The sequence below is a fragment of the Ictidomys tridecemlineatus genome, chromosome 13 (assembly GCF_052094955.1).
Source record: "Ictidomys tridecemlineatus isolate mIctTri1 chromosome 13, mIctTri1.hap1, whole genome shotgun sequence".
Classification (NCBI taxonomy): Eukaryota; Metazoa; Chordata; class Mammalia; order Rodentia; family Sciuridae; genus Ictidomys; species Ictidomys tridecemlineatus.
The window spans coordinates 25948825-25964775 of record NC_135489.1 but is presented as its reverse complement, the minus strand read 5'-3'; the positions used below and the strand labels follow the sequence as shown (position 1 = coordinate 25964775).

General features: G+C 38.7%; 1 protein-coding gene across 2 annotated transcripts in view; it reads left to right on the top strand.

The window, feature by feature from the left end:
- Positions 1-15951, top strand: part of Katnal2 (katanin catalytic subunit A1 like 2) — a 64927-nt gene that overhangs the window by 11235 nt on the left and 37741 nt on the right. The window contains exons 1-2 of one of the 2 annotated variants that reach the window (XM_078030070.1): positions 5093-5146; positions 11634-11698. In XM_078030070.1, coding sequence (XP_077886196.1) covers positions 5093-5146; positions 11634-11698 — 119 coding nt within the window. Of the gene's footprint in view, positions 1-5092; positions 5147-11627; positions 11699-15951 lie in introns of those variants that run through there. The other variant, XM_040273331.2, reaches the window with a different exon arrangement.

Here is a 15951-nt window from a genome sequence, read left to right as displayed (position 1 = left end):
TGTTTCTCTGTTTCGGATGCCAATGCCAGTGGTTATTCTTGAGGGAATTGGGTTGGTGGGTGTGGTTTTCTTTGTTTCTTTATTAGATAACCGGACATGGTACTCCGGATTATAGGCATGCACCTGGCTTGTTCCATCTTTAATATCAATAATATAGTATGGAAAGTCCCCTGTGTTTCAATAGACTCTTCACTTCCTCTCTGAAGTACCAAATTCTATGACCAATTCAGAGTCATGATTAAAAGCAAATGTCCTTTTCATGGAGCACTTGTACTTTTGTCCCTGAGCATGCTTGATCAATCCCAGCTTTGTATTAAATGCAGTAAATCTCTCTCCTGGGTTTTCAAGCACTCTTTTAGATTGTTCTAGCATTTTGTGAGGTTATGCAGCCTTCGAAATTTAGGAAGTTTCCTGGTAGAATAGGGAGGTAGTCAGGAAGCAACAAACAAATTAGAAGCTATGGGTATATATATTCAAGCTTTTAAGTGAATATTAGATGCAGGGGCTATAGAATAGAACTACAATAAAAACATTTAAAAGAGGAGATGTGCCCTTTTTAACTGTTTGTTTTTGAGATAGAAAGCTCAGTGCAAAATTTGGATCTCATTATAGAAATTGAAATAAGCTCATGCAAATTAATCTCCATTGCACCCGTAAAAAGGAAATTAAAAGCACTAATGTTGCATGTGGTGTATATACAGTAACATTTCCTAAATATCTTCTGGTTCTAAAACTGGGAATGATATTCAATGCTTCCTTTTCCTCAGGCTACAGTATCATAGGATTCAATTTTGAATCTGATAATGGAGGCATTTTTGTAGTACAATAGCCCACAAAGGAAATGAAGGAAGAAGTAAACAGTCAGATTATTGAAACAGGCAAATGAGACCCCTAGATTAGATGTTCACTTCTGGGCCTCCTTTCTTTGGTAGACAGAAATTAATTGAGCATCTAATTGTGTCCATTTCAGGGGCTCACCATCTCTTAACAGTTTAAATCAACCATTTGATGGTAGCTCATTCTTAGTTTTTTAATTCAGAAGATGATTTTCTATGCTAATTTGAATGGCATGGGTGGAAAGATGTAAATCTGGAAAATTTTACACTTTTAATTAACAAGTCTGTAAGACCGTGTTCTGTGTATGAAGTACTAGAAGCTTGTCTTAAATATTTAGTGCTAGGTATTTGAGTGTCTTCTCATTTCTACCTTTTTTCTGCTCTTAATAAATGGTGAATTTCCATCCAAGTTGTCTGAAAATAAGTCACATTATCATTTCAAGGCCCGGCCACCCTAGGAACAAGCTGCTTCACAGTCTCCAAAATGTAAAAGCCATTTCTGAATGGCCTCATTACCAAACAGGATTCAACATGACTGAACCAAAAGGTGTTTTTCATTCCCTATCATCTGACATAGAAGTAAAGATTCTGGTAAACTTTATGATTTTAGTGAAAAAGAAAACCCAACAAAACTGTGGAAATATTTTTGGTTTGGATCTGAGGCATACCCTCCCAAAGTCCCGTGTTAATGCAGGAATGTTAATGCAGGTGATTAGATTCCCAGAGCAGTAATCTAATCCATTCATCCTGGTTTGAATGGATTGATTGGGTGGTGGATGGGTGGGGCCTGGCTGGAGAAGGTGGATTATTAGGGCCATACCTGGAAGGGGGCCTCTTCCCTGTGGCCCCTTCCCCTCTCTCTCTGCTTCCTGGCCACCATGAGTTGAGCCTCTCCTCGGGCTCAAAGTGCTGTAGCTGCCTAACAATGGGCTGCACTTCTGAAATTGTGAGCCCATAATCAACTTTTCCTCCTATTTGTTGGTCTTGTCAGTTGTTTTGTTCACAGGGATATAAAGATGGCTACTACAACACCCCAAGAGTTAGAGCTTATGCCTTCCTACTGGTCCTGATCAAGTGTGTTCCCCAGGTCGCTGGCACTGCAGATGTAAAAGAAGTGTGAAGGACATGATTCTCTAATGCTCCAGCTCAAGTTTTGGTATGGAAGCTGTGAAGTCAACTGTTTGCTCTATGAAACGTTGTAGAATTTATATTTTCAACAATGGTATCTGACTACATATTCTTGTCGATTTATGATGTTAAAAATGCAGAAATTTCTGAAGTTTTGACAATTTGAGATTTTTATTATGGTTATTATTATTTTTGAGATGGGATCTTGAGCTGGAGAATAATAGAATTATATCCTTCCTACTTCTTTTTAGAATCCATGGGTTCATTTAAAGAGTTGCCTGAGCTGGTCTTGAACCTTTGGGCCTCAGTCTTCCAAGTGCTGGAAACAGGCACATCATAAAAATTTGAGGTTCTTATTGGAGGAAGCTTTTTTTTTCATACTAATGAACCAAAGAAGTACTAACAATACTTAAGATGGTATTTTCAGTTTTTATGTGGGTTACAAATTATTATAAAAACTAAAGAGAAATGATCTAGATGACCTTGTGTTTTGTTTTCTCTCTGGTGAGTCCATTCCTATGGTCACCTCGGTATAGCAAGCTTGGTAAAATTCAGAGTAAGAAGTACGGCAAGCAGAGTAAGGAAAGGAGGTCATTGTCACAAGCCAAAATAGAGCCAGGCTATCTTGGGGATGAGGAGCAGGCTCTGAGGGTGGTGTGACTGGTAAGCAGTTCTTTTTACCTCGACCGTTTCTACATTGAACAACTTCAAAATATTGAATAGAATGATTTCCATTTTCAGTCTTGACTATATTTTGGGGTAAATAATAATTTATTTTAAAATTAGATTAAGCTTATTTTTTTTAAAAAAATGCCCATGCTCGTTTTATTATCTATTAACAAGTTTATTACCTTCTTTTCTTTGCCCCTCCCTCCTCTTTTTTTGCATTTTAAAACAGCTTTATTGAGCTATAATTCCCATACCATACAACTCACCCATTTAAAATATACAGTTCAACAGCTGTTAGTATTATGCACAGTTAACATCCTTAGCCACCATCAACTTTAGAACAAATTTCATCAGCCCCTCAAAAACACTCTGTACCCGTTAACTTATTTTTTTGTAGTGCTGGGGATTGAACCCAGGGCCTTGTCCCTTCTAGGTGAGTGCTCTGCCACTGAGCTACATCCCCAGCCCCAAGCCCCTTTTAGACATCTGTCCCAGAATCTATTTTTTGTCCCTCTAATGAGTTTTCTGGCCTTCTCCAGATCCTCCTCATCTTTAGGAAATTCAGCCAAATCTAGTGCAGCATGTACATTGTGGGGGAGCTCAACTCAAGTACTCTTTGCATGTTTTTTTCTCAGCAACCCAGTCTTAGAGAACACTTGCATAAGTACTTATTGACATTAGGAAAAAGCAACTTCGTCCAGAGTGGAGGCTGGAGAGATGTGGAAATACATGAACAAAGCAACTCACAGCTGTTGTGCATCCACCAGTCACTGTCCCTAAATTGGCATAGCACCCCATTGCTTGCAAAGTGCTTCCCAGGCTTTGCCCCGTGTGAGGTACAGAGCACCAAACCAGACCCCCTAACTGTGGATGGGTGTGAAGATGATAAGACATGGGCAAGTCAGTATACCACATAGATCTTTCTATATATAGACAGATAGACAGACAGATGTGGGATAGATTAGCTTTATTTATAGCAGGCCTATGGATATTCAGAAATTACAAGGTATAATCTATGGAATACACTACTCCTGTTGCAGCAAGTGACTCTTTTTTTTAAGCATTCTTTTTTTTAATGTTCATTTTATTTATTTATTTTTTATGTGGTACTGAAGATCAAACCCAGTTCCTCACACCTGCTAGGCAAGCACTCTACCACTGAGCCACAACCCCAGCCCCAGGTGACTCATTTTTTGAAGGAAGTCTAGCCAGTCGTTGTTCAAAATAGTCACTAACATTGTGTGAGACTAGACTTGAAGAATTGTGAGATACACGATTCATTTGTTATCGTGGCAATTAAGGAAGACCATATAGCAAACCACAGCTGTTTGGTTTTGGCTAATTTGGCAGTCAGGTTTTGGCAAGTTAAAATAGCTCTTTTGATCTAAAGAGAACATAAAGAGGTAGAGCAAAGAGTGAAGAGAAATTCATAAAGGGGGAAAGAAATCAGCCCCAGGATCTGGGGTTCTGCTCCCAATCTTGCTTCTTCCTAATGTTCTTAACTCTTCTGAATCAGGAGTTTCTGACACTCAATGGTCTCCATGTACCTTTTAGCCTCTAAAATTCCTGAATCCAAACTCCAAGCATGGGTATGTGAATTTTTGTTTGGATAACTCATTTCTTTATGTTTTTGGTTTTTTTGCCTCTTAATCACAGAGTAGAAGCTTTTATTTCAGCAATAAAAAGAATGAAATAAATGGAATCTATAATGATTAAAATTAGGCATGCAGCTCTACCTGAAATTGCTGTTGGTTTGTTGTTGTTGTTTTTTGTTTGTTTGTTTGTTTGTTTTTGCAGGTTTCCCTCTCAATTCTTTTCTTTTAAATTGATTTTATTTTTTAAAATACACGACAGCGGAGACTATTACAATTCTTATTACACATATAAAGCACAAGTTTTCATATCTTTGTATAAAGTATGTTCACACCAATTCATGTCTTTATACATATTTTTTTAAAAAAATATTTTATTAGTTGTTGGTGGACTTTTATGTGGCGCTGGGAATTGAACCCAGTGCCTCACACATGCTAGGCAAGTGCTCCACCACTGAGCCACAACCCCAGCCCCATATACTTGTATTTTTTTTTTGCTTTACAATTCTTATTACACATATATACGGGTATGAGAATTTATACATTTAGAAACATAGAATATCAATCTTTTTTTTAATTTAGACTCTTTTTTTAAAATTTTTTATTTTTTTATTGGTTGTTCACAACACTACAAAGCTCTTAATATATCATATTTCATACATTAGATTGAAGTGGGTTATGAACTCCCAATTTTACCCCAAATGCAGATTGCAGAATCACGTCTTTCTGTTTATGAGCATTATATTTTTCTTCTGAAAACTTGATTTGGACTGAATGTTATAATAATGATCATCTTTATTATTCAAACAAAATCACTTTGGAACTTTCTAAATTTCATCAAGTGCTTCCCCTCTCCTACTACACTAGATGGCACTATTGGCGAAGAGAATCAAATTAGAAAAAAAAAAGGAAGCCTTTGATGTCCAATACTAATTCGAAAAGGACCTACTTTACAATATCTTAGACTGGGATTCAAATTTGGACTAGAGAAAGACTCATCATAAATCTATATTGAAAACAATTTTAAAATAGGACTTTCAGAAATGCTTTGAACAACATGATAGGACCTGCCAAGGGATTACTTTGAAGGAGAAAACATTCTTTTAAATGTGCTGTGAACCTCACTGATCCAAGAGTTCCAAATCCTTGCATTCAACCAACCAAGGACCAAAAATAATTAGGACAAAAATTGTCTTTACTATACGAGAACAGACCTTTATCTTGTCATTAACCCCTAAACAGTACAATAAAACAATTTACATAGCATTACATGGTAGCAGTTATTAAAAATGGTCTAAAGATGATTCAGAACACATAGGAGTATGCGTGTGGGTTATAGGCAAATATTACATCATTATATATAAGGGACTTGAGCATCCTCAAATTTTGGCATCTATGGCAGGTAGATGAGTGTCGGGGGAGGGAGTCTTGGAGTCAATCTCTATCAATACCTGGGGTCAACTTCATTAAGTCTGACAAATTTGTTCAAAAACAATTTATTACTTTAAAAAAATACTTCACTTTTTAGAGAATTTTGTGTTCAGAGCAAAATTGAGCAGAGTTCTCAATACCTCCTGCCGCTGCCTTTTCTCCGTTGTCACCATCCTGTTGATCTATCAATGAATTTACCCTGACACATTATTATTGTCCAAAGTCCATTTTCCATTATGGTTACTCTTAGTGTTTGTTACACATATTCTGTAGGTTTGGACAAATGATATATATCTATTATTATAGTATCACCTAATAGAATAGTTTTTCTGCCCTAAAAATCCTGAGTTCCTCCTGTTCATCGCTCCCTCCTTCAAGCCCTTGGAAATCCTTGATTCATCAACTGTCTTCATAATTTTGCCTTTTCTAGAGTGCCTTGGAGCTGGAATCACACAGTATGTAGCCTTTTTTCGAATTGGCTTCTTTCACTTACTAATATGCATCTATATTTCCTTCATGCCTTTTCATGGCTTGATAACTCGTTTTCTTCTTTGCACTGAAAAATATTCCCTTATTTGGATGTGCCATAGTTTACTTATTCATTTACCTATTGAAGGACATTTTGGTTGCTTCCAAGTTTGAGGCATTAATGAGTAAGCTGATATAAACATCTGTAAGCAGATTGATTTGTGAACATACGCTTTCGGTTCATTTGGGTGATGCTAAGGAGTGTGACTGTTGACTCAGATGCTAAGAGCACATTTGGTCTTTGAAGAAAGTGCCAAACTCTTCCAAAGTGGTTGCACTGTTTTACATCCCCACCGGCATATTTTCGTCAGCATTTGATGTTGTCGGTGTTTTGGGTTTTTCATTGTTATTTTAATTTGCCATTCCTTGATGACATATGATATTTTCTTTTCATTTGCTTATTCGCCATCTAATATATCTTCTTTTATTGAGGTATCAGTGTTTTAGAGACCTGAACTCTGGACCGAAGTCATCCCAGGGATGCACTGATGCTTGTGATCCCACAGGAGGCGTTTCATCAAGTCACACAGAGTGCAAACAGGAGTTTATTAGAAAGAGTGAGAGTATAGATACCCAGTACAGGCACCAAATGGACCAGCTCTCAGGAAAAAAGGCATAGCTCCTGTAGAGTCTGGGGTTTTTAATAATAATAAAACAAAACCTTCCCAAGAATGAGAATGTGGGAATTTCTAACTATGGCTGATATAGTTATTGAAAAAAGACTCAAACTAAAGAAAGTAATTTCGTGATCTAAATGAGATCCTAAAAGCTTCCAGGGAAATGTGAAGTTTGGTTGAAATCTGACTTTATGCATTTTAAGTTTGTTTTAAAGGTTTCTTGGTACACAGGGAACCATACCCTAAGCTGATGTGTGAACAAGCAAGTAAGTACTGCATGAGTAGTTGAGTCTTGAACCAAGCACTGAAGTTCAATGAATCACAAGCAGCCAGTTCCAACTGTGTTCACGTAAAGCACATGCAAGCTGCAACCAATGGGCTTTCTCTGTAAATCACTTCCATTTTCTGTACATCACTTCTTTTTCTCTAATATAACCTCCCGTATGGTGAGGTGGAGGACATTCTGAACCATTTTTTGATCCAGACTGCTGATAGATTCTAGAATCATTAAGAAAAATCTGCAAAACTGGATTTGTTGTAGCTTTGTCTTTTTAATAGAAGTGTGGGGGGGAGGGGGACTCATTATATGCAAGCATCAGGATAAAATATGATAATATCATGACCTTGGGAATTTTTTTGGGGGGGCACTGGGGATTTGAGCCACACCTCAAGCCCTTTTTATTTTGAGACAGGGTCTTGCATAGTTGCTCAGGCCTCACTAAGTTGTTGAGGCTGGTCTTGAACTTGTTATCCTCCTGCCTCAGCCTCCCAAGTCACTGGGAGTACAGGCCTGTGCCACTGTGCCTGGCTCCTTGTCATGCCCTTTTAAATGATCAAATTTAAAGGATAAAACACTTTCAGGCATGCAAATATTTAACAATATTTACTTTCCATCCATCTTTTCTCAAAAGAATGTGTGCTATTAAAACAATGGAGTGACCAGAAAAGGGAAACCTGAGTTTTTAGGGAATCTGACTAAGGAAAGTTACAAAGGAAATTGTAGCATCGGTCCCTACAACAAGCTCATCCAGGAGCACAGATGGAAGGCAGAGGCTCCAGGAGGGAGGCCGTGGAGGGGCTGGGGGTGCAATGAACACATTATCTGATGTAATCAATGGCGGGAAAAGGGACATAACTTGTTGGTGTTTGGTAACTAGTAATAGGTATGTGGAAAGTAACCCAATAAAAATGAAGTAATTATTCATTCAAAAAGAATTGTTGCAGCTGGCTGTAGTGGTACACACCTATAGTCCCAGTGGCTCAGAAAGCTGAGGCAGGAGGATAGAGAGTTCAAAACCAGCCTCAGCAATTTAGCAAGGCCCTAAGCAACTCAGCAAGACCCTGTCTCTAAATAAAATACAAATGAGGGCTGGGGATATGGCTCAGTGGCTAAGTACCCCTGGGTTCAATCCCCAGTGTTCCCTGCTCCCCAAAATATTGTTGTATGGAAAAGGAAAATAATCATAGAAATATTTGGCTCAACAGTGAGTGATATTTACCTGATCCTAATAATACAATAACTGAATATTGATTTAACTATAAGGGAAGGATAGGAGAAGAAGGGTATAAAACAGCTTAATTCTCTTCTACCCACATAGGAAGTGAATAGTTTATACTTAAATCATATGTCATAAAATTGTGACATTATTTAGATGTATGGGATTAAATATCAGCAGAAATGGCTAAAATAATTAAGATCATTCTCTCTAGGGAGTGAGTGGTGAGGTAATGGAATAGGGCAGATTTGCTTTTCTTTCAAGTTTTATAGTAGTATATTATTTTCAGCCTTAAAAGGAAGGAAATTTTGGCACATGGCACAACATGGATAGACCTTGAGGACATTATGTTAAGTGAAATAAGCCAAACACATAAAAAGGCAAACACCGTATGAGTCTATTTACTGAGGGACTCAGAATAAGCACATCCACAGAAGCAGAAAGTGGAAGGGTGGTTGCCAGGGGATGGGGGGTGGGGAATGTGGAATTCACGTTTAGGGGCAGAGTGTCAGTTGGGAAAGATGGAAAGGTTCTGGAGGTGGATGGTGGCGATAGTTGTACAACTGCATGAATACAATTAATTCCACTGAATTGTACACTTACAATTGCTAAGATGGTAAACCTTATGTTACATACATTTTACCACAATAAAGACTACCATAAGCCGAGAGGGGGAACAGCTGGTACAAGGGGCAGCCCAAGACGTGCTTCAAGTGTGGTTCCTGCACCCATATGAGCGGCAGCTGCACACAGGACAGGTGTTTCAGGTGTGGGGAAGAGGAACACCCGAGCCCTTACTGCCGGAAGGGCATCGTGTGCAACCTCTGTGGCAAGCGGGGACACGCCTTTGCCCAGTGACCCAAAGCAGTTCACAATGCCGTGGCGGCTCAGTTAACCCGCATGGTGGGCCACTGAATACCCACCCGCCTGCCAGGGTGAACACACAGCCAGCTTACCCCTCTTGCCAAAACTTTTTTTTTAAACCATTTTTTATCTTTTTTTAAAACCTACCAGAGACATCTCTATGCCTTCTTAAACCGAGTTTACTCCATTTCAGGCTGTTCCGAATTGGTGGCTCTTACCAGAAATGTAGTGTGCAGATATGTCGCCCCCCACCCTTTTTAAAATTTATTTTCATTTTTGTATTTGAAGGTTTTTTTAATTCCTTTTTTTTCCATTTGTTTTGGGGGTTTTGTTTTGTTTTTTCTTGTACTTTTGACTGGCCCCTCCCTATACCTTTTTTTCTTCCCGGATTTTTACCCTTTGGGCTGCCTTTGCCCATCTTTATGCCCCAGCTTCAGGTGTGGGGCCCAACACCAGTAGGCGCTCCATCGGTGTTTGTTGAATTGAAAACATTGTTGACCGTGGCTTCTGTCAGAGTGTCTACCTTCTGCAGCTCTCCCTCGTCCCCTTTTTAATTTGCTGCTTCTAATCTCTGAGGTCTGAGAATTTGTGGAACCAGTGTTGTTAGAAGTGTATATAATCTGAACCAATAAGCTCTGAATGGTGGCTGAGGGCCTTTCTTATGGCATAAAAATGCATGGACTTTGTGGCAGCTCTTCCGGTGGCTCAGAAACCATTTTTCATAAAATCATGGAATCTAGAATTTTTCCTGCTTGGAAAGGACCTCAGAGTTGGTTTAGACCAATTCCTTGGTTTTTCAGCAGATGAAGCTGAATGAGATTGGAAATCTCATTCAGCTTCATCTGGAGATTAAATGACTGGGTCAAAGTTGCATAGCTGTCTGCGTGCCAGAGCCAGCCCATAGTAGAGTCCCCAGACTCCAAGCCCGGTGCTCATCCCACTACCTCTCACACTTCACAACAATTTCCTCAACACTTGAGGGCCCAGAAAGTCTGCTCTCTCCACAGTGACAAACCCAGAGCAAAGCTGAGCAATCTGGGGGAGGGAACAGAAAGAGAAGGTTTGGCAGGGTTTTTGGAATATTTGGGAGATAGGGAAGGGACCAAGGCACAAACTCCATGGTGCATTCATTGCTCCCTGGAGGGTCATATCTGAATTAATGTGCAAGGTCCTTTGGAAGCCTCCTCCTTCCTCATTCATTGACACCAGTGAGAAACGGGGGTGCCCCTGAGTAAAGACACCTACCAAAGGTTTACATTTGCACCTTAGCCTCAGTAGCTAGAAACCCTACAGAAGGAGCTAGCTGGAGCTCATCAGAAACCTCATGACCCTCAGGAGAAAGGCCGTTCACCAGTTATGAGTGAGCTGTTAACTGTAAAACGTACTTGGGAGATAGGCCAAGCAAGAGGGCATGGGCCAACTAAGTATTATCAAGTTGAAGTAGAAAAGACAGTACATTGCTTTTTAGTTTTTGTCTTCTTTTGCTATATGTTTTGCTATTTCCTTGTGGCTTAGAATGTAAAATCAATTGTTAAAAAGTTTTGTTCTAAATAAATATTTATCTTTTGTATTGCTAAAAAAAGACTACCATAAAATTATTACTATTTAATTTTTAAAATAATTAGATGCATGTTTATTACAAAATTATTTTTAGGAAGTTCTCAATTGTGTGTGTGTGTGTGTGTGTACATACACACACACACAAACACACATAAGTGTTTGTATATATATTTCATGACAAATTTTGGGACTTTAATTTTTTCCAGTTCTCATCTGTGTTCTCTTTAGATATAGTTATTTTCAATTAAAGGAAGTATCAAATGAAGTATTTTGTGATGCATTTCAGGAGAATTTGTGATACCAGATTACTAAACACAGCACATTAACACTGGGAATAAAGGTGCAAATGCATCTGGTTTGAATAAGGACTTTATTATGCTGGAATTTCCGTTGTATGGCCTCTGATGTCCTCAGCATGCAGTCTAGCCACGCAGTCACCCCTAGAAGGTTTATTGGAGTTCTTCTCTGCACTTGTGCAGGGACTGGGTGGGACTCTGAGCAAATTAAAGATATAGTGGCAGGTAAGTGCAGGTTGTCACAGCTGATTTCTGGCTCATGGGTTTATTTTTATAATCACTTTCCTTAACCTGATCCAAATAGCAGGAGTATATTTGTCTCTTCCTAGTTGTAAGCAATAAAAGGCCAATTAGCTTGACAGGAAGTTCAACTGGTAAAGTGCTATCCTAATTCAAATCATTGTCCCTGAAGTTTACAATTCAGAAAGCAGCTTTGAGAAGAAAAAGACGGTGGAAAACAACTTTATATATCCTTAGAGACTTCAGTGTGCTCCCAGCCTTTATGTCATGCCGCTTGGTTTGACAGGTTGCTGTAACCTTCAAGGGTTTATTGCTATAAAAGCCGGGTTAGGTCTTGTCATTCCATCTAAATTTTCTTCTTTGTTCACAGTGCGAGATGAGGATGGAAGCACGCCGAAAAAATCTTCTCATTTTGATTTTGCATTACTTAACACAAGAAGGGTATGTCACATTACGAACATTACAGAGATGATCCTCTCTTTCTCTGACCTCTGCTTTTCCAGCCACAATTAAAAGAGCAGGTTCATATTTATAGAAAAATTGAGTAGAAGGTAGAGTCCCCACACACCCACTCCTTCCCCTAGCTTCCTTTATCATTATTGTTATTATTTTTTGTGGCTTTGGGGTTTGTGCATGCCAGGCAAGCTTATTATTATTATTGCTGTGCTGAGGATCAAACCCAGGGCCTATAAGAAGGGGCGCTACACTCCCAACCCTCCTATTAATATCTCGAATTGACAGGGTACATTTGTTAATGAACCAATTTTGATACATTGTTATTAACTAAAGTCCATAGTTCATATCAGGTTTACTCTCTGTTGTACAGTTCTGAGATTTTTTTTTTTTTTTTTTTTTTGTGAGAGAGTACCAGGGATTGAACTCAGGGGCACTGGACCACTGAGCCACATCCCAGCCCTATTTAGATACAAGGTTTCACTGAGTTGTTTAGTATCACTTTTGCTGAGTCTGACTTTGGACTCCCAATCCTCCTTCCTTAGCCTCCCAAGCTGCTATGATTACAGGCTTGCGCCAGTGTGCCTCACTTAGTTCTTCATTTCAACAGATACAGAGTGACATGCATCCATGATGACATTGTCATACAGAATTATTTTGCTGCCCTAAAAATCCTCTATGTTTCACCTATTCTTCCCTCTTGTCGTTCTTGTCTTCTTGTCGTTCGACATACTTACATTGTCTCATTTACCTACATATTTTTCACATTATGCATTGAAAACTTTATTGACAGATCTACTTAGTACACAAAATACTTCTCCTTTCCTCTTCAGGTTTAAAGATAGCATAGAAATGCAATGACTCTCTTCTTAATTATTTTTTTCCTTAAAATATTGGAGATTTGTTTTTGATTCAGGGTCACCTCTGAAAAATCAAAATATGTGTGGGCCATGTTTTTTGAGATTTTTTTAAAAAGGTAGTCTTTTAAAATAAAAAAAATGAAATTTCTGTAAGTGTATTTAAGCATTCTTTTATTATTTAAGTCACTGAAAAACTCAAGGTTTCGTTTTGGTTTTGTTTAAATTTAAGATGCATGCATGTTGGTCACTCTACACCTTGAACAAACTTTGTTGTTGACTTACTTTTTTTCTCTTAATTGACAATGTTGTAAGCTGTTTAATTGTGTAAGCTGTTTAACTGCAAAATGTGACTTAACATCAAAATTTTGATAATGACTTTTCTCCCCTAGTAAAGGTGATGAAATTACTACAATGTCTTTAACACAAAAACATCCACCACCCTCACTTACTTTGAAACACAGTTTTATCAGACGTCACTTTTTGATGTTTAGAATCTAAATTTTATTGAGAAAATGGTTCATTCTGTTTTAGTCAGCCTTTTCACTGCTATGACTAAAAAACCCAACCAGAACAACTGTAGAGGAGGAAAAGTTTATTTAAGGGCTCACAGCTTCAGAGGTCTCAGTCCATAGACAGCCATTTTCATTCCCCAGGAACCCCAATGAGGCTAAACATCATGGTGGTAGAACAAGGCAAAGGGAACCAGCTCACATGATGATCAGAAAGCAGAGAGAGAGAGAGGTCCCCACTTGCCAGATACCAGTATATACCCCAAAGCCACTTGCCAATTCCCACCTCCTCCAGCCACACCCTACCACTGCAGTTACCACTCAGTTAATCCCTATCAGGGGATTAATTCACTGATTGGGTTAAGACTCTCATAACCCAGTCATTTCTCCTCTGAACCTTCTTGCATTGTCTTACATGTGAACTTTCACATCCAAATCATAACAATTCTTTCCCCATCACCAACAGTCTTAAACCAGAGAAATGAGTGGGCCGGCCATCAACTGATGCTCAACAGCTGAATTTCTGTATCCACTCATAGCATTAGGGAGAAAGCAATAAACTGAGAAGAACAGGCCTGGATTTCAGTCCTTTCTATGTCGCCATTTGCAATGTCAGGATATTCTTGAATTTGATGAGCCAAGCAGTATGAGATGGTCCATGGGTTGTTCTGAGTTATTCTCCAGTCCCTAAGGAAAGCAAATCTAGGGGCAGTATAGGAGAAAGTGCCAGGTGTCTACTCTAAGACATGAGTATGTGGCTCATTAAGGTAGGGAAAGCTTCCTACGTAAGTGCACAGACTTTGGAGCTAGACTTTGGGTTTTGTGTGTGGTGCTGGTGATTGAACTCAAGTCATCACCCATGTGAGGCAAGCACTCTACCACCAAGCTACATCCCCTGCCCTTTCAACTATTTTTATTTTGAGACAGGTTCTCACGAAGTTGTCGAGGCTAGCCTGGAACTTGTGATCCTCCTGCCTCTGCCTCCTGAGCAGCTGTGATTATAGGCATGTGGCACCATGGCCAGCAGAAGCCAGTCCATTTTTATGTTCAATGCCTGCTCTGTTCTTTGCTAATCTATCTTTGCTATTCTTTGTTAATCTAGTTACCTAGTCCAAGACCACATGTTTAATGAGAATTAAATATGTGCCATGCTTAGAATAGAATAGTACCTGACACAAAGTAATCTCCTATGAGCATTTGCTATTTTTACTATAGAGGAGATGGGTTTGGATTTTACCATTTTTATATACAACATGGTTTAAAACATATAGAATGAGGATTTGGTCCATTTTACATCATCTTTTGATGGACTATCAGTTCTATCTAAAGAACCCAGAAGTGTGTAGAACATTGGAAACAATAATTTTGAGAAAAAGTGTTACTTAAATTAATATTGTACTCAGGTGAACTTAGGTTAAACTAAGGTAAACAAGCCCCCTTATTTCAGGACTTCTCAAACCATCTGATTTGCTATGTGCAGAGGGAGTATCTGTGCTAACATACTAGGTATTTAGGGTTCTGCAAACCAAACTTGGCCAAGGAACACCTTTTTTTTTTTTTTTCCTGAGACTATTTTAGAGACTATTTTTCTATGGAACACTTTGAGAATGCTGTCTTTGCAGATTAATTGGCTCATATGAAACTTAGACTCATCATGCTAGGACTCAGAACTATGAGCATAATATTAATAGTTGTTCAATAAATGTCATCTGAGTAACCACTGAGGAACTTACTAGAATGTAGATGGGTAGAATAGAAAGCAAGACAAATATATTTACACAGACAATCCCTGATTTTTATTGCAATGTATTTTGCATTCAAGAAATTGTCTCATAAATAAGAACTGTAGAAACAAAAAGACTAGTAAGTCAGTACAACTAACTCTTTTTCAGTTTTTATTATGGCCAGAATTTACTGTATACCGCTTAAAACATATGCATTTCCCCAACTGGCCACTAGATGGCACTTTAAATTTCAAATCAATGAAAATTCTACCTGAGCTGATAATTTTCCTGAGACCTGCAGGGAAGTGGGTGAAAGAGTGGGTTATCAAGATGAAAAGTGAACAATAGGTATTTTAAAGGACATGTCAATGTAAAGAAAAAAATATGTATATTTCCTAAGTGAAGTTCTGGGAATTCAGCAAAGAGAACAGATTATTGTAGATTGGAATGACCAACGGGGAAAAGTCTTGCAGAGGTGATGTGATCAGGATTTGATAGATATGTAGAATATACATAAAAAAGTGTGACAGGCAGAGGTGCAGAGGAAGAAGGGGCATGGCACAAGTGGAACCCTTAAAGACCAGCATTTGAATCTGCAAGTGGGAATTAGTGAAGGCAGACTCTGGAGGTCATGGATGCTGGTCTTCAGTCCCACACATCCAGCCTCTGGGGCCTGAATGATGTGACAGCCTTTCTCCTGCATCTGGTTCAGTCTTACATGCTATGGTCCACTCGTAGCCTACTGCTCTTTCCGATATTCTGTCCTGTCACTCTGTTGACTAAGAACCCAAGTGGTGCCATGACAGAACTCATTCCAGCTCAAAGAATATATTAGAAACCCGCAGAAGCAAATTTGTTCCTCTGATCATTAGCCTAGGAAGCATGGGGCCTGCACTCATCTTTTCTAGAAAATTTTAAGTCAAAATTCCACAATCCTGGAAATAGTTCAGAATGCAATGTGATTTAGTAAGGACTACAAGCAACCTAAAGTGCATGTCCTTAGCTTCCTTCTTTGTTTATTTATTGCTTTATAGGTGCATACGTGAACTTAGTCATTTTAAAAGACAGAAAGATGTTGAATCATCTCTGAGCATCTTTTGACTTATCTGTATGTTCTAGTTGTTTCCTAAATGGACATGTATTACTTT